The 24,812-nt window shown below is 61.8% G+C and overlaps 3 protein-coding genes across 9 annotated transcripts in view; all 3 read left to right on the top strand.

The window, feature by feature from the left end:
* The window catches only part of PLEKHA6 (pleckstrin homology domain containing A6), a 53,117-nt gene extending 42,922 nt beyond the window's left edge, over positions 1–10,195 (top strand). For 3 of the 4 annotated variants that reach the window (XM_087762295.1, XM_087762293.1, XM_087762296.1), the window contains 15 exons: positions 169–237; positions 661–741; positions 1,010–1,159; positions 1,631–1,726; positions 2,211–2,322; positions 2,480–2,619; positions 3,308–3,457; positions 4,816–4,942; positions 5,075–5,184; positions 5,474–5,656; positions 5,829–5,993; positions 6,223–6,356; positions 6,503–6,645; positions 7,308–7,431; positions 7,954–10,195. In XM_087762295.1, coding sequence (XP_087618421.1) covers positions 169–237; positions 661–741; positions 1,010–1,159; positions 1,631–1,726; positions 2,211–2,322; positions 2,480–2,619; positions 3,308–3,457; positions 4,816–4,942; positions 5,075–5,184; positions 5,474–5,656; positions 5,829–5,993; positions 6,223–6,356; positions 6,503–6,645; positions 7,308–7,423 — 1,776 coding nt within the window. In that variant the 3' untranslated portion in view covers positions 7,424–7,431; positions 7,954–10,195. Of the gene's footprint in view, positions 1–168; positions 238–660; positions 742–1,009; positions 1,160–1,630; positions 1,727–2,210; positions 2,323–2,479; positions 2,620–3,307; positions 3,458–4,815; positions 4,943–5,074; positions 5,185–5,473; positions 5,657–5,807; positions 5,994–6,222; positions 6,357–6,502; positions 6,646–7,307; positions 7,432–7,953 lie in introns of all 4 variants that reach the window. The other variant, XM_087762294.1, reaches the window with a different exon arrangement.
* A 1,025-nt stretch (positions 10,196–11,220) lies between these two features.
* On the top strand, positions 11,221–13,019 carry GOLT1A (golgi transport 1A). The gene is made up of 5 exons (XM_009465601.2): positions 11,221–11,295; positions 11,938–12,029; positions 12,139–12,317; positions 12,482–12,545; positions 12,732–13,019. The coding sequence occupies exons 1-5, from the start codon at positions 11,271–11,273 to the stop codon at positions 12,768–12,770; spliced, it is 399 nt and encodes a 132-aa protein (XP_009463876.1). The 5' UTR covers positions 11,221–11,270; the 3' UTR covers positions 12,771–13,019.
* A 5,466-nt stretch (positions 13,020–18,485) lies between these two features.
* On the top strand, positions 18,486–23,896 carry REN (renin). Of its 4 annotated transcripts, XM_087762095.1 has the most exons (10): positions 18,486–18,816; positions 19,430–19,586; positions 19,739–19,862; positions 20,079–20,197; positions 20,369–20,565; positions 21,795–21,917; positions 22,516–22,660; positions 22,770–22,868; positions 23,273–23,456; positions 23,540–23,896. In XM_087762095.1, the coding sequence occupies exons 1-9, from the start codon at positions 18,716–18,718 to the stop codon at positions 23,432–23,434; spliced, it is 1,227 nt and encodes a 408-aa protein (XP_087618221.1). In that variant the 5' UTR covers positions 18,486–18,715; the 3' UTR covers positions 23,435–23,456; positions 23,540–23,896. The 4 variants fall into 4 exon arrangements, with proteins under 4 accessions (XP_087618221.1, XP_087618220.1, XP_087618222.1 ...); XM_087762094.1 differs by having other exon boundaries at positions 23,273–23,896; XM_087762096.1 differs by having other exon boundaries at positions 20,393–20,565; positions 23,273–23,896.
* The last annotated feature ends 916 nt before the right edge of the window (positions 23,897–24,812 follow it).

The raw sequence follows: 24,812 nt of genomic DNA on the forward strand, positions 1-24,812 counted from the left end.
CGATGCCTGCGTCTGCCCGGCTGTGCCGGCTGCAGGGAGCACCTGCCGCCTCTGGAGACTCGGCTCTCGCCTCTCTCTCCCCGCTCCCGGGGCTGGGAGAGGGGCTGGGAGCTGCCTCACCTTCCGCGGGGGCTCCGGAGCCGGGCTCACCCCACGCTCTGCTTGCAGGTGACGCCTTTCCCGGAGGCCTACAGGGAGACGCTGCACGCCTACAAGATAAGCGAGCAAGACACCGATGTAAGAGCAAACATCTGTCCTGTGTGTCTCTCCTCTGCCCCGTGCTGTTGTCCCCGTCCCCCGCAGCAGGTCTGCTGTCCCCAGGTGCTCTCTCACAGCCGGGTGGGACCTGGTGCTGCCCCAAGTGCAGTGTGCGCTGCTCGGGGACTAAGTCCTCCGCTGAGCTTAGCTGCTTGGTCTTGCCCCATGTCCAGGTTTGGCCCATGTCACCCTGGCCGGGGATGAGGTCCCTGCAATGAGAGCAGTGGGCTGGAAACACTCCCCAGGGCCATGTGTTGTCCCATCAAGCCAACCCCATGGGCCATGTCCCAGCTGCATCCCGTCTCCCGGCTGAGCACGGAGCCATTTGCACGGGTGCACCCCGCGCACCCCATCTCTGGGCTCTCATTCTCTCCTCCCTTTCTCTTTCCCTCCTGGGGACAGAAGCTGCTGGGGAAGCTCTGTGAGCAGAACAAGGTGCTGCGGGAGCAGGAGAGGCTGGTGCAGCAGCTCCGAGCAGAGAAGGTATGTGGTGGGCAGCTCAAGCGGCCATCCGGGGACGAACCTGGCTGCATGGTCATGGCCGTGCCCAGGCAGCACCTTCGTGGCGAGGAAGCGACATGTCCTGCTGTCTTGGGGACAGCTCAGCAGGGATTTTCTGAGCTGGAGGAGATGTCCTGGCCATGCCATGGTCCCAGGACTCCCCGTGCGTTAATGGCCTGTTAAGGAGGGGGACTGCAGCTCCTGCACTGGCCGGGCTCTCACGGCTGCATCTTCCTGCTGTCCCCTCCAGGAGAGCCTGGAGAGTGCCCTGATGGGGACGCACCAGGAGCTGGAGATGTTCGGGAGCCAGCCCGCCTACCCAGAGAAGCTGCTGCACAAGAAGGAATCGCTCCAGAACCAGCTCATCAACATCCGTGTTGAGCTGTCGCAGGCCAGCACGGTAACCGGCTCCCCCTCCGCTGCGCTCCCCGTCCCACCGGCCCCGAGCAGCCGCCGCCGGGACTGTCTCCCCCACCTGCCGCGATCCCTTTTCTCCCTTCCTGTAAAAAAAAGAGAAGGGAAATCCCCTTGGCTGGCTGAGGTCCCAGAGGAGCCAAAGTCCCTCATTGGGGACAAAGCAAATTAACCCTCGTGGTGCCGAGCTGGCACACGTGCCCAGAGCCATTTCAGCTCCTGCTTCCATCTCTGGCTCCCCTGCGCTGCTGTGCCCTTGGCACTGGGCGCTCCCACGGGCACAGCCTGGCTGGGGCACAGCCCCACTGCCAGCCCCTCCATGGCTCAGGGTGGGTTGTGTTGGGTGCAGCGTCCTCGTGCTTTCCTGGGTGCTCCCCTGCTGTGCTGGCCAGGGCTGCTGCCAGCCAGGGGAGAAACCTGCCAAAGACCCCCTAACCCACCCACCTTTCCCCCACAGGCCTTGGCGAATAGCACTGCTGAGTACGAGAGCCTGGAGAGCGAGGTGTCCGCCCTGCACGACGACCTCTGGGAGCAGCTGAACCTGGACATCCAGGTGAGCAGGACCCCACCAGCCCCAGGGTCCCTCTGCCAGTCCCAGGGTCCCCCCGCCATCCCCATGGAGGTGGAAACCCCCTGGTTCCTTCAGCCCTCTACTCCCCCGAAAGAGCCGGTTTGCGAGTGGGTGCTCCGTGCTCAGCCCTGGGTGTCCAGCTTTGGCCACAGGCAAGGGCAGAGGGGCTGAGGAACCGTGGGCACCTGGGTGCCATCGAGGGGCTGCAGCCCAATGCTCCCTGTGCTGCTGGGGCTCTGTCAGCTCCCGCCAGCCTGCGGCGGGGACCTGGGAGAGCGGAGAGATGGCTGCTGGCAGGAGACGAGCCGTGGGTGTGATGGCTCAGACCCCCCCGAGCTGTGTCTGCCTCAGCTGAGCGCCCGTGGGTCCCACAGCTCCGCTCGGGGCTGGGGTGCAGCGGGGCTGGGGTGCAGTGGGGCTGGCAGTGGTGGGAACCATTCTGACCACTGCCTTTTCTGCCTTCCAGAATGAAATGCTCAACCGGCAGATCCAGAAGGAGATCTGGCGGATCCAAGATGTGATGGAGGGGCTGAGGAAGAACAACCCATCCCGCGGCACGGACACTGCCAAGCACAGAGGTGAGCAGGGTCCATCCGTGCCCTCGCATAGCACCAACCCCAGTGTGCCACAGCTTGGGGCATCCCCGGTGCCTGGGCCGCCGTGATGCGGACGGCAGCGCCCATGCAGGGAGGTGGAGGCCCTGGTGCACGCACTTATTTCTGCTTTTCTCTGCAGTGGCCATTGGCCCCTCGGGGACGTACAGCTCCAACAGCCCCGCCAGCCCCCTGAGCTCGGCCAGCCTCACCAGCCCCCTCAGCCCCTTCTCCCTCGTCTCTGGCTCCCAGGGCTCTCCCACCAAGCCAGGACCCAGCGAGGTGAGTGAGCTGGGGCGTCCCTAGGGAGTCCTTTGCCATCATCGGGTCCCCAGCGTGGCTGGGTTTCCTCATGGCTCTGCCTGGGGGGCACCGTTTTGGCCACATGCATGGGCTGTGCTGTCCCCCGGTGACATCGGGGTCCTTACAGGGGCTGTGGCTGGGCTTTGCAGCCTTTGGGCTCCTGCATCAATCAGCCCTGAAGGCTGAAAGTTGCTCAGCTCCAGCCTTTGGCTTCAGGACCAGCTCCTGCTGCCACCACAGACCCCTCTCGCTGCCCTTGCTCAGGGTCCAGCAGCGCTGGTCTGACCTTCATTCACGTGAAGTTTAGGGTGGAATTTGGGGACTCCCCAACCCCACCTGGCTGCGCAGAGGCGATTCCAATGTCTCCTGGGGGCTGCCAGCCCCAAGCTGGGGAGCCCCTCACCTGGGCAGCCCCCCGGCGCTGCCTGGCCCCGCTGCCCTGGGGGGACGTGCAGCAGCAAGGGCAGTGTGGGAGGTGGGAAGCGCTGTCCCCTCTGCGTGGAGACACGGAGACCACGGGGCCGCGGGAGCGGTGGCCGGCTGCTCTCCCTCCTCCTTTCCTTGGCTCGACGCTTCCATTGTGTGTTGTCTCGATCTTTTTCTAACTCTCTTCCTTCCTGGCTGTCAGTGTCTCTGCTCTCACGCCTCACGCTCCTCTCCACCCCAGGAACCAGGCCCACCTCGACCTCCCCTCCCCAAGTCCTACGTACCCCTGGAGTCTCCTCCGACCGTTCCTCCGCTCCCCGGCGAGAGCCGCCTCTGGCCGTACCCCACCTCCCCTTCCTGGCAGCAAGGCAGCGAGGCGAAAAGGGGACAGGTACCGAAACCCCTCCAGAGCAGCCCCACAGCAGCGGCCCCGTCCTCTTCCTCCCTGAGACTTTAGCTGGCAGGGGCTGGGACGAGACGGGTGGGAGGGCTGCCCACCCTCTGCCCTGGCAGCGGGGACAGCATGGAGGTGGCACTTGGTTAGCGGACAGCAGCGTGTGGCTCGTACCTGCCCTCTCCAAGGGGAGCAATGGGCAGCATTTCCTCAGCAGCCTCGCCGTGGCCCTCATGTCCCCACCAGGTCCCCTGCACCCACGCACAGCACCCGCTGCGCTCACTCAGGACGGTGACTGGCTCCTCCTGGGCAGCCCCCGAAGCTGCTGCGGCCCCTGGTATCAGCCCCTCTGCTTTCCTCTGCCCTCGCCTCTCTTGCTGTCCTTCTGCGGCGCCACTCCCCACCATGCAGTACTGGCAAGCTCTGCCGATGGGGGTGACCCCCCCAACTCCAGCCCACCCAGAGGAAACCAGGATTTGGGAACTGCTGGTGATGTCTCGGCTGTGCTCCCGCTGGGGAAAGGGGCCAGGTTTGGACCTGGAGACACAAGCATCCTTGCGGCCAGGGGGTCAGGATGAGTGCACACAGGGGCTGGCACTGCAAGGCAGTGGCCGTGCTGAGTTGGGAAGGGCTACAGACCCCGCTGCGAGCGCAAGTGGCATCTCCAACAGCCGTGCAGCTGCAGGGTAGCGCGGTCGTGGCTGCGTGCTGATCCACAGGGTGTAAGGGGTGTCGGGATGCGCGATCTCTGTGAAAAGCACAGGGCAGTCGAGGGGGGCACATTGGGCTCCTCAGCTTGTTGCCGTACCCCTCCACTGTACCAGCACCATTGCACCAGTGCCCGGGCCCCAGGCAGGCTGTGCTCAGGGGATGCAGGGAGGGAAGGACCCCAAAAACGGCCCTCTGCTTGTTCTCCAGTGTCTGCCTTGACTTCTGCCCTCATAGGACCCTGTTCCCTCTTGTGGGCACGGGATCTTGTTGGAGCTCAGCAGAGGCAGGGTGTCCCTGTCCTGGAGCTCCCAGGTGCCACCTCCGAGCTGTGGTGGGATCGTCACGCCTGCAGGAAGCTTTTCCCATGCAGGAGCCTGTCCTATGGGGACAGCAATCGATGCCCAGGCCCAATGGGCTGGGATGTAGCAGGGGAGAGAGCTGCAGAGCTCTGCCAGCCCCTCTCCCTGCATGTTTGGGGTGTGTTGGTACCACCTGGCTGGTGTCTGTGTGTCCGTCCACTCCTGGGAGTGTGTCTGCAGGCCGTATGTCACCCTGTGGCTGCGGAGAGCGGTGGGTCTGTCCCCAGGCAGAGCATGGCCTCCGAGCAGGACAGCGGCTCACCAAGGACCTGCTTTCCCCTGCAGCCCAAGCCGAGCTTTGAGCAGAGCAAAAAAGAGTCGCAGCGACCGGCCCCCCCTGGGCCCCCCACCGAGGGGCTCCCGCAGAGCCGGCAGGAGCAGGAGGTGGAGAAGCAAGCGGCTCTCAACAAGGGTAGGGCACCGGGGTCGGCGGGTCCCACTCCAGCAGGATCCCCATGCTTGCCAGGAGCACCCAGCATCTTGCTGGGACCCTGCCCTTCATCCCTGGGGGAGGTTCAGCCTGGTGTTTCGTTTTGCTCCGCAGTGGGCATCGTCCCCCCCAGGACCAAGTCTCCGGCGGAGGAGGAGGTGGTGCCTGTGGCTGGCGTGCCAAGGAGGAGAACTGGCGGCATGGCCAACGGGCTCAGCTCTGGGGTAGGGCTTGTGTCGAGGGGCTGGGGGCCAGGGTGGTGTGGCTGGGCTAGCAAAGTTGGGGCTGCATCACAGCCTGCAGAGCTGGGGCAGCGCACAGGGGAGCCCGTCCCTGCATGGCTCCACATCTCAGCATCCAGCTCCTCGGGACCCCCCGGGGTATTTCGGCACCTTCCCCCCACCCCAGGAGCAGGCTGAGCAGCCCCATTCCAGAGGGCTGCAGCACTGGGTGGATGGGGCCTGACCCTGCTGCAGGCAGGGGTGCGTGACCGTGGGGCTGGGCTCTCCCCAGGAGAGACCAAAGAGCGCTGTGTTCGCCAACGAGACGAAGGTGAAGATGAGCGTGGAGGAGCAGATCGACCGCATGAAGCGCCACCAGAGCGGCTCGATGAAGGAGAAGCGACGCAGCCTGCAGCTCCCCAGCAGCCAGCAGCCCGACACCCCTGGCACAAAGGCACCCACCTCCTACAAGGTGGTGAGTCCCTGCACCGGCCGCGGGGCTGGGGCAAACTGGCCTTTGCTTTGCAGGGTGCCTGAGGTCCCTGACGCAGCAGAGGGGACACTGGGGGCTGGGGAAGGGAGTGGGTGCTGCAGCAGGGGACAGTGTGCCATTCCGGGGGTCTCAGCAGGGCTGGGGTCCCTCGCAGGTGCGCCGGCACCGCAGCATCCACGAGGTGGACATCTCCGACCTGGAGGCAGCACTGCGCTCCGACGACCCTGGCAAGGTCTATGAGACGCCCCAGGAGGAGATCGCTCGGCTGCGCAAGATGGAGCTGGAGCCACAGCACTATGATGTGGACATCAACAAGGAGGTGAGGACGGGCTGTCCTGGGGGAGCTGGCAGCCTGGGCATGGGGCATCCCTCCCTCCACACCCTGCACCGGGGGGTCGATCCGTTCTCCTGCATCGCTCAGGATCCTGGAGCCACTGGCGGTGCCCAGACTGGTGCTGGGAGCTGGGGGCAAGCGGGGCAGGTGGGTGCTGGAGCAGGGATGGGTCCCCAGTGCTGGTGCTTGGCTCAGTCCTTGCCGCTGTGCCCAGCTCTCCACACCGGACAAAGTTGTCATCCCCGAGCGGTACGTCGAGCTGGAGCCAGACACGCCGCTCAGCCCCGAGGAGATGAAGGAGAAGCAGAAGAAGGTGGAAAGGATCAAGACCCTCATTGCCAAATCCAGGTGAGGCTGTTGTGCCCATGCCCACGTCCATGCTGGCTGTTGCGGGGTGCACCCTGCCACCCGCCTGCACCCCTTCCTTGGCCATCCCCGCGGGGTCCATCCTGCTGGGGCCAGGCACGGGTGCTGACACCGGGTGCTCTGCACAGCCTGCAGAACGTCATCCCTCTGGGCGAGGGGGAGGTGGACACTCCCCAGGACCCTGAGACCCAGCTGCAGGAGCAGGAGAAGAGGATAGAGATCTCGTGCGCGCTGGCTGCCGAGGCCTCCCGCCGGGGCCGCATGCTCTCGGGTAAGGCATGGGGCAGGCACGGAGGGTCAGAGTCGCCAGCCCTGCGGACTGCAGGTAGTGTTACGTGCCGAGCGGGCAGGAGGGGTGAGGGCAGGGCAGATCGGGCAGGTTGGATGCAGGACCGGCTGATGGGTTGGACAGGCAGCAAGAGCAAGGGGCTGGGCTGACACAGGCAGGAGAGCGGTCTGCATCAGTCCTGGCGCAGGGCATCCCTGTGCAGTGGGAGAGCTAGCCCAGTGATGCTGGCAGCTGCCGGCACCCTGCCTGCGGTGCCTGGGGCTGCCCTCCCCTGTGGCAGCGCTGAGCTGAGCATCGTGGGATGGAGCAGCCGCTTCGGCCCAGCGCAGGTTTTGGCACCTTGTCAGAAGCGTTGGCGAGGCTGCAGGATGGGAGCGCCTGGCCACACAGCACGCAGTGGCACGCCGTGCCCGAGCGAGCATGGTGGCAGCCGTGCCTTGTCCATGAGGAGCCCTGCAGGGAGCTCACGTGTGCACGCCGCGGCCGGGCGCCGCTGTGGCTGTTTGTCCTGACCGCGCTTGCTTCCCCCCTTCCTTCCTCTCTGTTTCCTCCCCTCCGCTAACCTCTCGCTGGGTCGCCTCCTTCCCCTCGCCGCTGCCGGCAGCTTGTGTTCTTCACGCCCTTCTCCCATTTCTCGTTTCCAGCTCAATGCGCTACCCCAAGCCCTCCCACCTCCCCAGCCTCCCCGACTCCACCGACCAACCCCCTCTCGTCTGAAACATCCCGGGTCGCCGACAACAGCCATTTTATGCGTGTCTGAGCCATGAAGTAAGCACCTCTTCTCTCGTACTTCATCCCATCCTCTCTCCATCACGGGGGGCCGGGCGGGGGGAGCTTCTGCGCCCGGCGTCTGTCCATCGCTGCTTGCTCCAGCTAACGTCTCCCGAGCCACGTCAGCCCCGTCTCCTCCCATGGACCAAGCGCAAGTGTCCTCCAAGGCGAAGCCCCTGGGCTGGGTCAGCCAGGGACCCCAGTGTGGGCAGGAGGATTTGGCAGGCTGCTGTGGGCAGGGGGGGCCCACACACGGAGCAAAACGGGGAGTGGTCTCGGGGCCGGGCTCTGGGGGACGCCTGCCCTGGCACATCTGCAAACTGGTGGCTGCAAACTGGGGGGGACGCAGCGTCCCCCTCCTCGGTTGGAGATTTCCCACAGGCAGCTGGGGGCATAGAGCTGAATCCGCGCTAGGTTTTCCTCCGAGCAGGGCAGGAGGGGACTGTGGGGTGGGCACAGGGGCTGCCCCACCACTGGCCACCCTACGCGCAGCTCAGCCCCACTCTCCTCTCCCTCCAGCTCAAGCCCTGGCTGCTGCCGGCACCATCAAGTTCCACGGGGCCACATTTTAGCGCCCTGACACGACACCGAACCTCTCGCCATCGTTTTCGGTTCTCCCGGACCCCTTTCCCTCCCACCAATGGCGAGACCACCCGGCACAGCCGAGCGGGGAGATGCATCGCCGACAGCACCAGCTGCTCTGTGCCGTCCTGGAGGAGAGGTGCGGGTGCCGGGAGGTTGTCCGCTGGAGCGTGGTCCCCAAGGAGCCCCCAGGCTGCCAGCTGGCACAGAGACAGATTGGCAGTGTCCTGGGCATCAGGCTTGTGTGGACGGCCAGGCAGGGGCATCTGCAGCGGCAGCCCCCGGCACAGCGGCTGTCTCCCTGCTGGGGCAGCCCTGGGGGAGCATAGGACTCCCTGGGCTCCCTGTGCTGATGTGTTGGTCTCCCAAAGGTCTGTGAAGGGGCTCTTCTGGGTGGAGACCATCCAGTCCCCACCATGGATGGTGCTTCCACCTTATGCTGGACCTGGATGCTCCATCTCTGCTCCTTGGGCTCCTCTTCCCTCCCTGTGCCCTGAACCTGCTTTTGGCATCCGTCTGGCTGGGGGTAGTAACCAGCGGAGCCTGGCCTGTCCCATCCCTCCTCGTGCTGGTGGCTCAGCAGGAGGAAGAAGGAGCTGTGTCGGGGACAGGGTGGATGGAGATGGGACTGGGAGAAGGACACGGAGGTGCCTGGGGAGCGATGTGCTCAGGATCAGAGTGGTACAAGGGCTGCCGGGGCACTGGTGTGCTGCTGGCATGGAGCAGGAGGTCTGGGCAGGGATGGGGACGTTGCACAGGAGCAGAGGAGCGGTGCGGGGAGCTGGGGTGCGAGGTGGGATGGCGAAGCCGCGGGCTTGGCAGGGATCCCTCTGCGGTGGATGGGGATGGTGACGAGAAGGGGAAGGGGCTTGGGGCCGTGCGGGAGCAGTGGGGCTCGCCCTCGGGGCAGGGCGCAGCGCCCTGGTTGCTCTCCCATCCTGCCGTTACCTCTGTCTCTGCCCCTCTGAAAATCTGGCACCGCATCTTGCCCCAAGACCTCGCCATTGCACTCCAGACCCTTCCGTTTGTTTGGTTTTCCTGTAGTTAACCCTTTTCTTTAGCTTTCTGGAGGGAGGAGAAAAGCTGGTTCCGCCTGGAGAAGTGGAATCCCACGGGAGGCTGTGCAGTTGGCAGGGCTGCCGCCACGGGGCTGGGGTGGACAAGGAGGATGGAGTGAGGAGCTAGAGACCGTCCGTCCTGCAGCTGTTTCCCTACGGGCCTCATCCTAACACCCACCAGGACCCCTGCCCCGCGCCCCCCCTCCATCCCAGCGCCCCCCGCGCACCCCATCTTAGCAATACTGGTAGGATCCCAGGAGCCCCGAGTCCTGCTCCGCTCCCGAGCCTCCCGCAGCCCTCTTAGCTCATAAAGCTGGCCCTTTATTTTGCTATTACATGCCTTAATATATGTTTTATGGAAATTATACATTTATAATATATATCTATATTTGTTTTTCTCTTCTTTTCTGGGAGGTACTGTTTTGTGCTACTCTCTCTCTCTCCGCAGGGTTGTTGGCACCAGCCCTGCCAATGAGTTACAAAAGCAGATTCTTTGCCAATTTATCAGAGAAAAAAAAAAAAAAAGAAAAAAAAACCTATTTAAAATATATATATTTTTTCTGCTTTTATTAAAAGCAAATTTATTTAAAATAAAATATAAAGAGACTGTAAGTTTTAAGAGATGATGCGTTTATTTCCCTGTCCCTGAGCGCAGCGGCGTGGTGGCCGGGGCGGGCTCCCCAGCTCGTGTAACCGGGGCAGACCCTGCTTACACCGGCTGTGGGGACACCGCCGGGGCCGTGCCGGGCCCGCGGTGCACGGCTGCGGCCCACGCAGAGGCCGTGCTGCCCGGCGGGGAGCCGAGGGGGCACGCAGACCCATAGGCAGCAATTCCTCCCGTCTCTGGGGACAGGAGGGGACAAGGAGCATCCCGGTGCTCCTGCCCCTGGCGTGCCCAAAGCTGCCGGTGAGCCCCGGCTCAGCCGTGCCGCGGTGGCCGGGGCTGAGCCTTCCCCAAGGTGTGAGTGCAGCCCACTGCACCGGGACCCCATGGCTGCCCTATTGTGGAACCCGGTGGTCATTTTTTCTTTTTTTTTTTAAAAAAAACTTAATTTTATTTTGGTTATTATTTTTCATAACACTTCATATACCAGTGACTTGTAACCAAGAAAGAATTTGCATTGGGAGGAAATCTATTTATGCACTGGGGAGGGTGGGAAGGGAGGCATTTGTTTTCTGGGTTTTTTTGCTAGTGTTAGAGAAATAAAAGTATCTAAGAAACAACAAGGTGTCGGTGCCTTTTGTCTAGCGGTGACCTCAGATAACACTTTAATATTAGACTGAAGAGGCAGCGGACGAATGGCTACAGTATTTCAACCATTCGGGAAGGGCCTTGCCTTGCCTGTAGCTCGCTCCAGGGCTGGTGGCACCTTCTCCTTCCTCCCCTTGTTTTGGGAGGGTATTTTCCCAGTGGACTTTAGTTTAGCTGTAGCTGCTCAGTAGCCAACCCTCTTGGAGGACTAAAAAAAACATATTTGTACCTGGCAAGTTTGTATAAAGCCAAGGAATGAAAGTGGCTGGTTTGCAAATGTGCGGAGCTGGTCCCTGCGGGCTTTCCCGAGGGACACGGGGGTAGAGGTCCCTCTGGGGTGGCCCAGGGGTGGCACGTGCCACGCAGGGACCCTGCATCAGCCACAGGCAGCAGGTCTGGCCGAGCCATCGGCCCTGCACCGGGCAGCAAACCCCAGGGGCCGGGCCTTGGACGGGACTGGGGCACGGCGGGTGCCAAAGCTCCCCTCTCCCGCGGGGCAGCCTGGCTGTGAGCTGGGACGGTCCCTGCCCCGCGCAACGCACTGGTGATGATGCTGCAGGGAGCTGTGCATGCAGCACCCAGCGCCGTGCGGGGCTCACGGTGCCCCAGGTACCACTCAGACACCCCAAGGGACACCACAGCCACCTGCATCCCCCTGTTTTGGGGATTGCTCCAAGCCATCCCTTCCCAGGGAGGCCATGCAGGCTGGGGCAGGGAGAGCAGGACCAGGCAGGGAGCCACGGCCACAAGCCCCTTTATGTCACCCTGCAGCGATGCCCGGCCACTGCGTCCCGCCTGAAGGAGGTGCTGCCGGTGCGGGGCAGGCGCTGCTGGGCCGTTAATGATTTGCAGGATGACGTGGGGACTAAAGGCCTTTCCAAGGGTCGCTGCTGGGGAGGCACGTGGAAGGGTGCCCGCCCTCGCCCAGCCCCGCCACCGGCAAGATGGTGTCTCTGACCGACTTCCAGCGTAAGTGGGCGGGCGGGCTGGGGTGGCCGTGTCCCGGTGGCGATGCCCGGCCCTGTGGGACCAGGGCACACCGTGGGGATGCTCCACAGTGCCAAGCCGGGGCTGGAAGCTGCTGCCTGGAGTCATCGTGGCAGGGAGAGGGTGCAATGGGAAGCCCCATCCTGGGGGATGTGGCAGGAGCCCTGCCGGGATGCGGGGAGCAGGCAGGGCTCTGTGTGGGGACCAGCACCGCAGGCGTGCAGAGCCAGGGTTGCCCTCACCCTCTGCTCCAGGTCTGCATTGGGAACAGCAACTGGGGAGGTGCCCAGCTCGTCCGGAGAGCATTGCCAGCCTCTCCCACCCGCTGCCTGTAGACACCCTTTGTACCACTGTTCAGAAAAATGCTGGAGACAACCTTCCCGTTCATTTTTTCTTTGTGGTTTATTCTTTATCTGGCAGCCCAGAGGAGTTCTTGGGCACCTGACAGTCTCCCCAAGGCTTAGGCAGATGGAAAGGCTGTTTCTAAGCTTTGGAGACAAATCCAAAGTACACTTCTGGGAGGGAACAGGTCAGAGAGGTGCTGAGGAGAGCAACCACAGCCCAAGGTGGGGCCTGAGCTGCGTGGCCGAGCCCCCATCTCAGCCCTCCTCCCACCCTCCGCAGGGATCGGCGTGGGACTGGTCGGCTTTGGCCTCTTCTTCATCCTTTTTGGGATGCTCTTGTACTTTGACTCAGTGCTTCTGGCCTTCGGGAACGTGAGTACGGTGGGGCTGGGGCTCCCTGCAGCAGGCGCTGATGCCCAGGATGGAGCAAAGGGTCCATCTGGGCAGGGCTTCTCTGACCTGCTCCCCTTCATCCTCCCAGATCCTCTTCCTCTCCGGCTTGGTCTTCATCATCGGCTTCAGGAGGACCTTCACCTTCTTCTTCCAGCGGCCAAAGCTGAAGGGCACCAGCTTCTTCCTCGGGGGGGTCCTCATCGTCCTCATGCGGTGGCCCCTCCTGGGCATGCTGCTGGAGGCTTACGGCTTCATCAGCCTCTTCGGGTCCGTCCCACAGCACCCGGCTCCCCGGCGTGGCATGGGTGCCCCGGGCTGGCGAGCGGGAGCTGGGCAAGCCTCATGCCCTGCAGCCCCGAGCAGAGACGCCGCTGCTCCCATCCTGGCGAAATCCTGGCATGGGGATAACAGAGACTTTTGTTTTGGTGCAGGAGTTTTTTCCCAGTGGCTTTTGGGTTTTTGGGCTCGCTGGCAAACATCCCCGTGCTGAGCAAGGTGAGCAGGGCGCTGGGCACGGTTCTCCCGGGCAGATGTGACCTTTGGGGTTTGCAGTCCTCAGGTGATATCAATCCCGATCGCCGTGGTTGGGACCAGCCAGGGAAGGTCACGGTGCTCTCGCCGCAGCCCCCCGAGGATGCACTGGAGAATTTTACTGCTAATCAGGATCTGTCCCTGTTGCAGCTCTTGCAGAAGATGGGAGACAGCAGCTCCATGGTGTGACCTGCGAGACGAGCCGAATCGCTGGAGATGGGACAGCGTGAGCAAGCCCTGGGTCCGGCTCTCCTGCAGTGAGCTGTTGCCTCTCTTGGCCCCGGGACCCTCAGCGCCAGCCAGAGCCACCCCTGCTGTGGGGACGGTGCCTTGCTGCCCCGTGGGGCTCCTGTGAGCAGCTTCTGAGAGAGGCTCCGGGGACCAAACGCTGTGCCAGACAGGCTTCTGGAATTATTAGCGTTATTTCATTCTTTTTGTCTTCCCCTGTTGAAAGATTTAATTAAAAAGTGTGTCTGAGACCGAACTCTGACTGTGCTCCTTTCCTGTGGCTCAGGGCTTGCTCCAGCCTTGGCTCCTCTTAGTGTCATCAAGAGGCATCATGGCCATGGTTGGAGGTGGCACAGGGACTGTCCCATGGCCATGGCTGGAGGTGGCACGGGCACCTTCCAGTGGCTGTGGCTGGAGATGGCACGGGCACCTTCCCATGGCCATGTCTGGAGATGGCACAGGGACCTTTCAGTGGCCACGGCCCTGGCTGCCCTGGCCACGAGTCCCGGCCACTGCAGGCAGCCCTGGCTCGCAGGCAGCGGCCGTGGCACTGCCTTCCCATGCGTCCCGCGGGGATGTGGGCTGCGGAGAGCAGAGCCCAGGGAGCCGCGGGAGAGGGCAGGGGAGGTTAGGAAAACACCCATTAAACCACATTAACATTTCATGACCTGATCGGAGGAGAATAAATTACCCCGTTCAAATTCAGCGACCATGAAAAAGCAAATGACATCTGGGGTTATTAATTAATTGAGAGATGCTGGAGTGGGAGTGGGGGCTGGAGCAAAGACACAGAGTTACAGTGCTGGTATCTCTGAGCAATGGGCCAGGACTCGCATTTCCCATAGACCTGCTTCCTGCGGGATGTGGCCAGGAGGGAGCAGAGCTGGACCCGCTGGCTGCTGCCTGGAGCTACGGTGGTGGTGGGCACCAGGACAGCTCTGCCAGGGTTTGAGCCAGGGGAACATCTCCAGCACTGGGTGCTGGGGAGGGCTGGCTGCCTACCTGCGACCTGGACGTCTGCACCGCTCCGGGGGAGCCTGCCGAGATCTGCGGCTTACAGCCCGGAGAGGGATCCGGCCCCATCCACTGGCATTCCCAGTGCCTTTTCATCTGCCACGCATCCTTGCAGCCCCCGCGCACCTTCTGGGAGGGCAATGGGAAGCTGCTGCTTTCCAGTGTGTTTCTGTAGGGACAGAAAGTGGCTGTTTTGGCCGGCTGCTGGGGGCCCATCACATCGCGTTGCCCACCAGGTCCCCTCTGTGTCCGCTCTGCAACTGATTTGAACCATTCAGGCCCAGGTGTGTCAGGTGTTTTTAAACCCTGCTCGAGGCAGGACCGGCGCTGCTGGATGCTCTGGAGGACGAGCATCCCCCCGTGCGAGGGGCCGGCTGCTCGCAGGGAGACCTTCGCAGGCAGGAACCTGAGGACAGTGTGGAGCTCTCCTAGCTTAACATCAGATGATTTTAAAGGAGTTATATATTGTTCGGGCTGCAGAAACTCCTCTCCCCAGGAACACAGCCAGCACTGCCGGAGAACTGGTTGGATAACTCAGCGGGTCTGTGCGATCAGAGACACAAGCTAAATGGATGCGAGCCAGGTTTCTATGAGCACTTGGGAAGCTGGGTGCAAGCAGGAGTTTAATTAAACCAAGGCAATCACATCAAAGCCGGTCCCTGTGCAGATACCCTTCTTAACTTGCAAGAATTAATTAATGAGTTTGACTTAAACCTGTTCCCTCCTGATTGAAGCGCAGCCCGATTGAGCTGGTAGCAGTGCCCGTTGGCACTTAGCAGGTACTGCTCCGGTGCCCAGGTTTGCAGTAGGTTTGCACCAGGTGGAAGCAGAGCTGGGAGCTGCTCTGCCAGCTCAGCTGCTGGGGGGAAACTCATTTGGGCACCCAAACCCCAGCCCAGCAGCCCCGCTGAGCCCTGGTTACAGAGGAGGAGCTCCCAGCAGGTATAAGTCAGGGCAGCCCCCCCTGAGGCTCAGTGGGGTTGCTGTGCGTCCCTGGGAGGTCTGGCTTGGGGAAGCTGCTCCTTGCTGCTGCTTTTGAGATGGTGCCTTTACTTCGAGCACAGATTGCAGTGGGAGGCTTTCAAGAGGGGGGGAAAAAAGAGCTCCTAGCATGAGCTTGGATGTGGGCAGGAGGAAGGTAGAGGTGGGTTTAGTCCTGCTGCTATCAGGGCCAGCTTTGATGATTAAGCAGAGGGGTTTGGAGCAGAGCAAGAGCTGGGCAGCTGCTTGTGGAGGAGGGATGGGAGAGGAAGCCTGGCCTCGGACATCACGCAGGTAAGCGAGAGCCGTGGCCTCCCTAGTGCCAAGCTGCAATTCCTGTCTTTGGTTCACCCCAGCTGAAAACCAGGGCTGTAGAGCAACCTTTTCTGGCCAAGCTTCGTCTTCAGGGCTTCGCCAGGAGAAAGAGAAGTGGTCCTAGACACATCCCATGCAGGATGGTGTGATTCCCCCTGTTTAACACCGCCATCCCCACAGCAGCAAGCGTGGATGAGCAGGGTGTGTGCCCCCATCACTTCACCCTGCTGGGAAAATCAAGCCGGCATGGAGCATCATCGCTGGGTGGCAGCGGGGATGCCTCCCATCCGGCCCCAGAGTGACCGGGGAACCGCTGTGAGCTGCCCCTGGGACGGAGCAGGCAGCAGCGAGCCCGAGCCTGCATTTCTGGAGCTTATTGCAGGGGAATGTTTTCCCTCTGGTTCAGTAAATTGTGATTTCAATGTGCCCTGCCAGAGCAGTTTTTGGTTTTAAGCAAGCACTTTGGGTGAAACCCCGGCTCCGCTGACGTCAATGGCCGAATTCCCCCGGTGTCAGTGCCATCCAGAGCCTCCTCTAAGTCCTTCCCAAAAGTTGCTTTTGTGCTTGAGCTTTTCGGTCATCCGGAACAAGGATCCTCGCAAGCCTCGTGTGTTTTTACTAGCAACAAACCCATGAACTAAAAAGTGTGTGAAATGTGTGGGAAGGACAGAAATGCATCTACCTTTTTTACTGTTTTAAAAGGTCCCTCAAGAAATAAGGCTATTCAGTAAAACTTCCTAATGATTCTATTTAGAGAGGGGAGGACTTAATATTTCAAATTGTATTTTAAGAAACGTGCTTGTTCAGCTCGACACTAGAGAGGAACGTGTTTATCTTGCAGGAAAGCATTTGTATCTCTCTGGAAAGCATTTTCCTTGAATTCACTCTTAGCTCAATCGTTTGACTCCTTGAAAGCAGGCGTGGAAATAACTTAAGAGCGTTCCCCTGCTATTTCCAGATGAGCTGCTCTTTGTAGGATACATAATTGTACGAAACCCCAGCCCTTTGCAGCAAACTGCAGCAGGTTTCCCGCAGCAGCGCACGAATCGAGCGGGGAGGTTGCAGCCTTGCCTGACGGCCTGCTACCTTCAGTCGTTGCAAATTCAGGTTAAGTGATGCTTTGGTTAGAGCTGCCTGATGCTTTGAGGCTGTGTGGGAAGAGTTAAGCATCCTCCTTGCAGGTCTGGGTCTCCTGAAGGGCTGGGGATAAAATCAGCGTGGTTCCAGAGCCGGCTGATGTCCCTGTGGCCGTCCTTCCCGCGCTGCCCTGCAGAGCCTGGCTCCCAGCACAGCTCCGGCCCTTCGAGCCGGCGGAGCGATGCTCCTTCCCGCTCCCCTGGTTCCTCTAACCCTGTGCACGAACACACCCTTTGCAGGTTATTTAAAGCCTCGTGTCAGGTCTCTCCATCGCTGCTCCCATGCACCAGCTGCTCATCCCTGCTGGTGACTGGAAAATGCCTTGCGGGGGTTTCCCTTGCGCAGGGGAAGGAGCCCTGTGCTGAGGGGCGTCCTGGAGCCCTGGTGCCACCAGCGAGGCAGGTCAGCCTCAGGGCTAGCACTGGCCACAGCAAGGCAACAGGCCTCAGTTCTCTGATGGGCTTGGGTAAGTTGGTTTTGCCTGTTTATGCCTTGGTTTCCCTTCCGAGGGGGCTGTGATGCCATCCCCTTGGCAGGGAAGGGTTGTCTTCCTCCGGGACCGGAGCGGGCTGGCGTTGCCCCTTCCCTGGTACCCGCATCCCTCCGCCCTTCCCAGCTGCATCCCGCTCTGGCTGCCCCATGGGAGGGGAGTCCGTCTGTCCCTCCTAGGGGAAAGCCATGCCCAGAGCATCTAATGCTCCTCAGGGCTCCTGCAGACGTGCCTCTCCTTGGCCTTGGGTCAAAGGGGAGCTGGAAATGCTGGAGCCCCACGGCCCCACATCCTGGGACCACCCTCCCCCGGCTGACGTGGCCCCCTGCCTTTGAAGTCACACTGCAGCCCCGGCCTCTCCTTTGGGGAACAGGGCTTGGCAAAGCAGGCAGAGCCCGCGGGATGCCCGGGAAGGGGATTTATGTCCGGTGGCTCCCTGCCAGGCGCTCTCTCGCATCGCTGCAGCTCCTGGACCAGGCTGCTGCCTCCTGACCTCTGCACCTCGCTGCAACCTGTGCCGGGGCACGAGGCTCCCGCGAGTGACGCAGCGCTGGGGCTCAGCGTGGGAAAAGACGTCAGGGCCGGGGGAGCGGGGCTGCGACCTGCGGGGCAGAGCCTCGGTGCCCGCCGAGGTCAGCCTTCCCCTGGCTCCAAACGCCGCAGCCAAAATCCCACAGAGGAAAGAGGCGTTAAATCCCCGGTTTTGCGGGGGAGCTGTCTGTAGCTTGTGGGGTGTCCTCCTCACCCCCCAGCACCGGTGACCCCTAGACAAGGGTGATAGCAGTGCCCTAAACAAATCCCATCCACAACAGGAGCGCGCCAGCATGATTGCGTAGCTGGGGGTTTTGAGGCAGGGGCAAGTGTGTCGTCAGGTTTCTTCCGAGAACATTTTTATTGCCTTTACAGTCATTTCCCACCGAGGTTCCCTGGGGTCAAGCGCTGGGCTGGGAGCCATGGGGCCTGATCCGGCACCCACCACCCCGGGCTGGGCACTGCTTGGGGAAACACGGCCGCGTGTGAGCTGGGGGCCAGCGATGCACCTGGTACGAAGGAGTCCCCTGCAGCCCATGCTGAGGGTTTTGAGCAGCATCTCCCTTCTGAAACACAGGGCAGGGCTGGGCACAGCAGCTCGGGCACCCAGCGTTCGGCTGGGCTCCTCTGCACTCTGCTTGTACAAGGTGGAGAACAGACTGCTCCTCCCAACCGCGGTGTGCCTGGCCAGGCTGTGGACTCTTGTACCTTGATCTAATATCATATGTAACAACTGCAATGAGTTTAGCTGTTCTCTGCCCCAGGCTCTGCATTAAGGCTTGGCTCCCTCATTGGTTTAATGGAGCTGGGGGGGATTTTCTCCCTCGCTGTGCTCAGAGCAGCCCCCATAAGGGCAGCGGGGTCCGGCGGGTTTGTGGTTGGTGTCTGCATGGACGAGGGGGCTGTGGCTGAGGACCCTTTGCTGTTCCCACCCCCAGACCTTTGGGGAAAACCCCATTCCTCTGCAGCACGGACCTCAGGGACATCGCCTTGGCCAGACTGCCATCTAGACCTGAGCCACCCCCACCTGCATCAGCACCACCCGCCAGCTCTCCTGACTGACACCAGCAGGCATTTGGCCCGTGCCCCGCACACACCGTGGTAGCGATGGCTGGGCGCTGACACGTAGCAATGCTGTTAACTGCAGGGAGCGTGGGTTCGCAGCTCCCAGCTATTCGCAGCTCCCCTTGCCAGCCACGCTTGTCAGCTGTGCCCGCCGGGCACGGGGCTCTCCCGGCTGTGCCACCCTCTGTGGGGGCCATCACGGTCAGCATCTAGCTACCTGCCCTCAGTGCTGCCCGCGGGATCCCCGGCCCTCCCCCGGCCGGCGGGGAGGAGAAACCCACACGAATGCAGAAACCCAGGCTATAAAAGCATCCTCCCCTTGGGGACACAACGAAGCTGTTGGCAAAGGAGGCGGCTGCCCTGGGAGAGCGCGATGCCGGCAGGACACAGCAGGAGGGTGCAGCAGTATCTGGTGGTCTTGGCCGTGACCTGGGGTGCCAGCTTCTTCCCCTCGCCAGCCCAGGCTTTGCAGAGGTATCAGGTGTGCATGTTGCAGGTGGCCCACGATGTTGTGGGTCTTGCTGTCTCCCCTCGGTTTTGGGTGCTCGGGCTGGTGCTGAGGGCCGAAGGGCTCTCCTCCTGCTGTAGCCGTGCTGGGAAACCCCCTCCCACCTCCTTTTCTGGTCTGTGCTAGCACACCCGCTCTTCCTCGCTCCTCTTCCTCTCTCCCCTTGAGCACCACACGGCACAGCAGCACCCCGGGTCCCAAATAACCAAGGAGGCCAAGACGAAGCGTTTCACTTGCAAAGCAAAGGAGCCGAGCGCAGGGCTGGGCTCAGCCCAGGGGTGGCTGCCCGGTGTCGGGAGATGCCTCCTGCAGCACCAGCCCCCGTGGGGTCCCTGCCCCGGGTGGGCCGTGGTGCTTCCCCCCCCCCGGGCCGGTGCGGGGCTGGCGGGGCCGTGGGAGCGGCACCCACCGGGGCCCGGCTGGCAGCCCCACGGGTGCTGCGGGGAGCTGCTGCCATCTAGAGCCACCCGGCTGGAGTTCCCAAAGCAGGAGTGCTGGGGGTGGCAGGGAGCTGGGGGGGGGGCTCCTGCGGGTCCCTGGGTGCTCCCGGCCCCCCAGCCCTGCCCGCGCCCCCCGCAGGATCGCGCTGCGGAGGATGCTCTCCATCCGCCAGACGCTGCAGGAGATGGGTGTGAAGGTGTCCGACGTCTTCCCGGAGCTGAGACAGAGCAGACGCAGCGGCGTGGCCGGCCCCAGAAACGGGACGGCTCCCACCCTCCTCACTAACTACCTGGACGTAAGTCTCTCCCTGCGTGGGGGCTCGTCACCCCAACACGGCCCCGCACCCCGCAAGTCCCACTCGCTGCCGGGGGCTCGGATCTGTGTGAGCCCCCTCTCCTCTCTGAGCCGTGACCCCAGTGATGCTCCCCACTGCCGTGCCTCTTCCAGACCCAGTATTTCGGCGAGATCAGCATCGGTACCCCCGCGCAGACCTTCAAGGTGGTCTTCGACACGGGCTCGGCCAACCTGTGGGTGCCGTCCTACAAGTGCTCCCCCCTCTACAGCGCCTGCGGTGAGTACGGGGGCATGTCCCTCCATCTCGAGGGCTGCTCAGAGCGGGCTGGGGTGGGTTTACCTCTGCACAGCGGGGTCTGCCGCTGCCGGTCCCCTGGCACTGGCGCAGGGTGGGTTCATCATCCCGCAGAGGCTGGGGAAGCAGAGACCCTTAGCTGGTCCTGCCATCGCCGCCTCCCTCACTTTCTTTGATGCGCCTTCTCCCTCTCCCCAGTTTCCCACAGCCGCTACGACTCCTCCAAGTCACGAACGTACATAGCCAACGGCACGGGCTTCGCTATCCGCTACGGAACGGGAAGCGTCAAAGGCTTCCTCAGCCAGGACATCGTCATGGTGAGTGCGCACCCTGGATTCACAAACCTGGAGCTGCTGCCTCAGCGAGCAGATGCCCACGTGTGGCTCTGCTCCCCCACAAGAGCATCCCCAGTTACCCAAGAGTACGGGGGGCTCTTTGGGGGATTTAGCCCCCCAGATCCCTGCAAGGACACTTGTGCCCTTCGCCAGGTATCAGACATCCCCATCATCCAGGTCTTCGCCGAGGCGACAGCGCTGCCTGCCTTCCCCTTCATCTTTGCCAGGTTTGACGGGGTGCTGGGGATGGGCTACCCCAGCCAGGCCATCGATGGCATCACCCCCGTCTTCGACCGGATCCTCTCCCAGCAGATCCTCAAGGAGGACGTGTTTTCTGTCTACTACAGCCGGTGGGTCTTGTGGGGAGCAGGCGCCGGGGCTGGGGAGGTGTTCATTTTGCAGCACATGGGCATTGCAACCATGGCGGTGCTGGGTTTGCATCTCAGGACTGGGAAAGGGCTGGGGCTGAGGGGCCTGGGGTGGGGTGGAGGGCCCGGGCACATGGAGGATGCCTGGAGGAGCTGGGGTGGAATGAGGCAGCACAAGAGGCAGAGCCAGGTGGGTGCTTATCTGGAGCTGCTGGGCGGAGAGTGCCGAGGCTGGGAGCGGCTGCTCCCCGCTCATTTGTCACTGTCGGATTGCACAAAGTTGCCAGCTCTGCTAGCGGGGCTGGAGCAATCACAGCCGGGAGCGGATTTAGTGTTTCATCTACAGGCAAAATTAAAAAAAAAAAAACAAAAAACAAAAATCTATTGAAGAAAAACCTGCACTAGCAGCCAAACCTCCTTTCATTTCTTGCCCCAAACTGTTGTGCCCCAGCATCCCTCCTCGCAGCAGCACACAAACCCGCAGGAGCGGCGGGAGGGCCAGTGCTGGCAGAGCAGGAATGCTGCCCCCCGCCCCAGCACTCCCCTCCAGCCCCAGGTACAGCAGCCTGGCAATGTGCAGTGACAAACAGACCCAGAAACGCACGCTTAAAGCAGGCATGGTAGCTCTTTACCTCAAATAAGGTGGAGCCATCAATAACAAACAAAGCCTAATGATGCTGGCTGCAACTGCAGCCTCATCCAAGTGCAGCTTGGGTCCCCTCGGCGCCCCCGGAGACACAGCCGCCCTCGGACCGCAGGCTTATGGAGCATCTCTCTCTTTGCAGAGCTTCGAAGTAAGAAGACGAAAAGCACGAGCGCTCTCGAGACAGCACCCACTAATAGTCACCCACGCGCCCCGGGGCCGGGCAGCACACCCCGCTGCCAGCCCCAGGCGAGCCCGGCCCTGCGCTGGCAGCTGGGCACTGGTCCGTGGGAGCTCACACCCTCATCAGCCCCGCGCCGGGCTCTGCCAGCGCGCCCGCCCCGCGCAGGAGCCAGCACCGACCTGCTCGGAGACCTCAGCATGTGGCACCCCTCTCCTGCGGGCTCTTGCACCCTGTGCACTAACTTGGGTTTTTTTCTGCTCCGTCTTGCTCTCTGCCGCTGCTAACTGGGTCAGCAGAGCCTCGCGGCTGGGGCTGGTCCCTTCTCCCCGTTTTTTCAGGGACAGCAGCCAAGGGGGAATCACTCCACTGTGTTTTGCACCCTAGGAATGCTCCTCTGAAACCCGGGGGAGAAATAATCCTCGGAGGCGCCGACCCAGCCTACTACACCGGGGACTTCCACTACCTGAACGTCAGCAAGAGCGGCTACTGGCAGATCAGCATGAAGGGGTGAGGCCAGAGAGCACCTCTGCACCGCGCCGGCCGCATCCTGCAAACCTCCCCGGGCGTGCGAGGGTGGGCCTGGGAAAGGCTTGCTGGGTGCTGGGGAAGGTGGTCCCCGGAGGCATGTGTTCACTGGGTGCTGCTGGCGGGTGCTTTCCCCTCTGGAGGGGAGCAGGGTCAGTTCCTCCAGCACAGAGTTGCATCTCCGTGCTCAGCAAGGAGCCCGGAGCAGAGCTGGGGAATGCAGAGGGGGTGGCACCGTGGGCTGATTCAGCTTGGAAGCTGCAGTGGAAGAGTTTAACCCCCTTTAGTCCTGCAGAAGGAGCGTGAGGCACTGAAACAATTCTGCTTTGTTTAATTTAAAAAAAATAAAAACCACACATGATGAAGCTTAGCGTTCACATTCGAGAAGCTTGAAGGGAGGGTTCCTGGCGTGCCCGAAGAGCCTGTACTGCGGAGGCACCGGGAGCAGCACATGCTCGGTGTGGCCAGTGTTCCCTGGACAAAGCTGTGGCGCGCTCGCCCGTGGGCACGTGCAGCCCTGGGAGCCGAGCTGCAGCTACCGTGGGGGACTCAGGGTCACCCCTCTCCCCTCCCGCCCCAGGGTGTCCGTAGGGGCTGAAATGCTGTTCTGCAAGGAAGGCTGCTCAGTGGCTGTCGACACGGGAGCATCCTACATCACCGGCCCAGCCGGCCCCATCTCCGTGCTGATGAAAGCCATCGGGGCAGCAGAAATGACCGAAGGAGAGGTGAGCAAACCCCCTCTGCCCTGCTCCGTGTCCCTGCCCCCTTGCTGCCTGTACCCCAGCCCATCCCTCCCCCAGCAAATGGGCTCAGCGCTGTCTCCCCTTCCCACAGTACGTGGTGGACTGCGACCGAGTCCCTCAGCTGCCCAACATCTCCTTCCACCTGGGTGGGAAGGCCTACGTGCTCAGCGGCTCAGCCTACGTCCTCCAGGTAAGCTGCGTCCCTCCGTGCGGGGCGGGAGGGCATCTGCTGGGGAGAGTGGTGCATCTCAGGGTGCAGCTCTCCTGGACCATCCTGCACCCTCCTGGCTCCCCTAAAGCAGCTGAGATGAGCCCAGAATGATGCTTCTTGTTTTTCCCCAAACCCTCCTGTTCGGCAGAGGTGTCCAGATGAGGCAGACCAACCTGTTGCTGCTTCCTTGGGTGGCTTTGGGGAGATTTGGGGTGAGCAGCAAAGAGCAGAGACAGGCAGGCATTCCCCCTTCCTGGAGGCAGGAACGTGGAGGCCAAGGAGAGGGTGTTGAGCTGGGGATTGCAGCCCTTCCTTGGGTACGCTGCAGTAGAGATCTCCCTCCTGGCACCTCCAGCACCACGTGGGTCTCCTCGTCTTTGCAGCAATCCCAGTATGGAGAGGACATCTGTGTGGTGGCTTTCTCTGGGCTGGACATCCCACCCCCGGCTGGTCCACTCTGGATCCTGGGCGCCAGCTTCATCGGGCACTACTACACCAAATTCGACCGGCACAACAACCGCATCGGCTTTGCCACAGCCCGCTGAGGGCTGGGGAAGCCAAGGAGAGGTACGAGGGAACCAGCCTGGAAGCAAGAGCACCACCGAGAAGAACCGATTTGAAGTGCAAATGAGAACAGCATTTCCTTACAGCTCAGCCACCTCCTCTCCTTACTGAAGCAACTGCAAAACCTCGCCTTCTCCCACTCCAAAACCCCCGCTCTGCTTCCCGAGAGTCTCTGCTGCTGGGGAGAACTGAGCCTTAGACGCATCTTCTAGCAAGCGTGTTCAGTCTGGAAACCAAAGCGGGATCCTGTGTCCGGAGTTGCACCTCCAGGGACTTTTTGGGTGACGTGCGATGGTACAACTGGCATGCAGTGGCTCGCTGCCGGCGTGGAGGTGCTCGCAGGTTGCAGAGAGACCGAGAAGGGATGATCTGTTACCATTTGTGTTATTCTTTGAATGGGAGAAAAATAATCTGCCTGTGTTTGATGATCATTTTAGCTGATGTTAACCCTACCCCTCTCCATGACTTTAATATTAAACAATCTCAGAGCAACAGGACACTGAGTGGATGCTTATTCTTGCAGAGGGGAGAGATCAGACACTTTTATAAAGAGAACTGGACAACAAGTATTCCTCTGCTAGGATCCACCACTGCATTTATGTCCTTCCCTGTTTCATAAGACTGAAACACCCTCCCAGCTAGTGCCACCGCACCCACATGTAGGCAAATCGGGGTCTTTGCAAACAAGCCTTCTCTGCAGGAGCTGATCTGCTTCATGGGTACCTGTGCCTCGACCTGCCTTCCCGCAGTGGGCTCAGGACCACTGGTTGCACCCCGGGGACGGAGGGACAGGGACAGCCCTGGCTTTGCTGCTCTTTGGGGAGGGGAAGGTGCTTGCAGGTCTGATTAAGGGTGGCTGACTCTGCCCCACCAGGAAGGCAGCTCCTGCTGCCCCAGTGCCTGGATCTGTTTTCATTGCCACGTTGGCTCCAGCTAACACCCAGAGGCTTGCCTCGGTCCTGGCCGTGCGCAGAGATGCTCAGTGGGAGTGCGCTGGAGCTGCGAGCCCCGCGCTGGCTGGCCCTGCAGGAGGGGCAGACCAGTGCTCCCAGCCGAGGCTGACATTTCCAGTTCTGCGGGAGAGCTGCGGTGCTTCAAGTTACAGCCCAGCAGCTGTGAATCCAAGCACTCCCCCATGCCAAGTGATTCGCAACACGCTCTCATCTCCAGTTCGACCAGCTCAGGTGCTGTGACTGCCGTGCTCCGCAGCTGAGCCCTGGGAAATGTGCCTGTACGGCAGAGCACGATGCTTGGTGGGCTTGTGGAGCAGAGCCTGGAGCAAGCCACCATCTGAGTGCAATCGCTCACAGAAGCTTCTCGTCCTCGTTTCTGCCACCAGTGATGACTGCTGATGAATTC

Source organism: Nipponia nippon, unplaced genomic scaffold (assembly GCF_047370975.1).
Source record: "Nipponia nippon isolate SJK-2023a ecotype South Korea unplaced genomic scaffold, ASM4737097v1 scaffold_25, whole genome shotgun sequence".
NCBI classification, from domain to species: Eukaryota; Metazoa; Chordata; class Aves; order Pelecaniformes; family Threskiornithidae; genus Nipponia; species Nipponia nippon.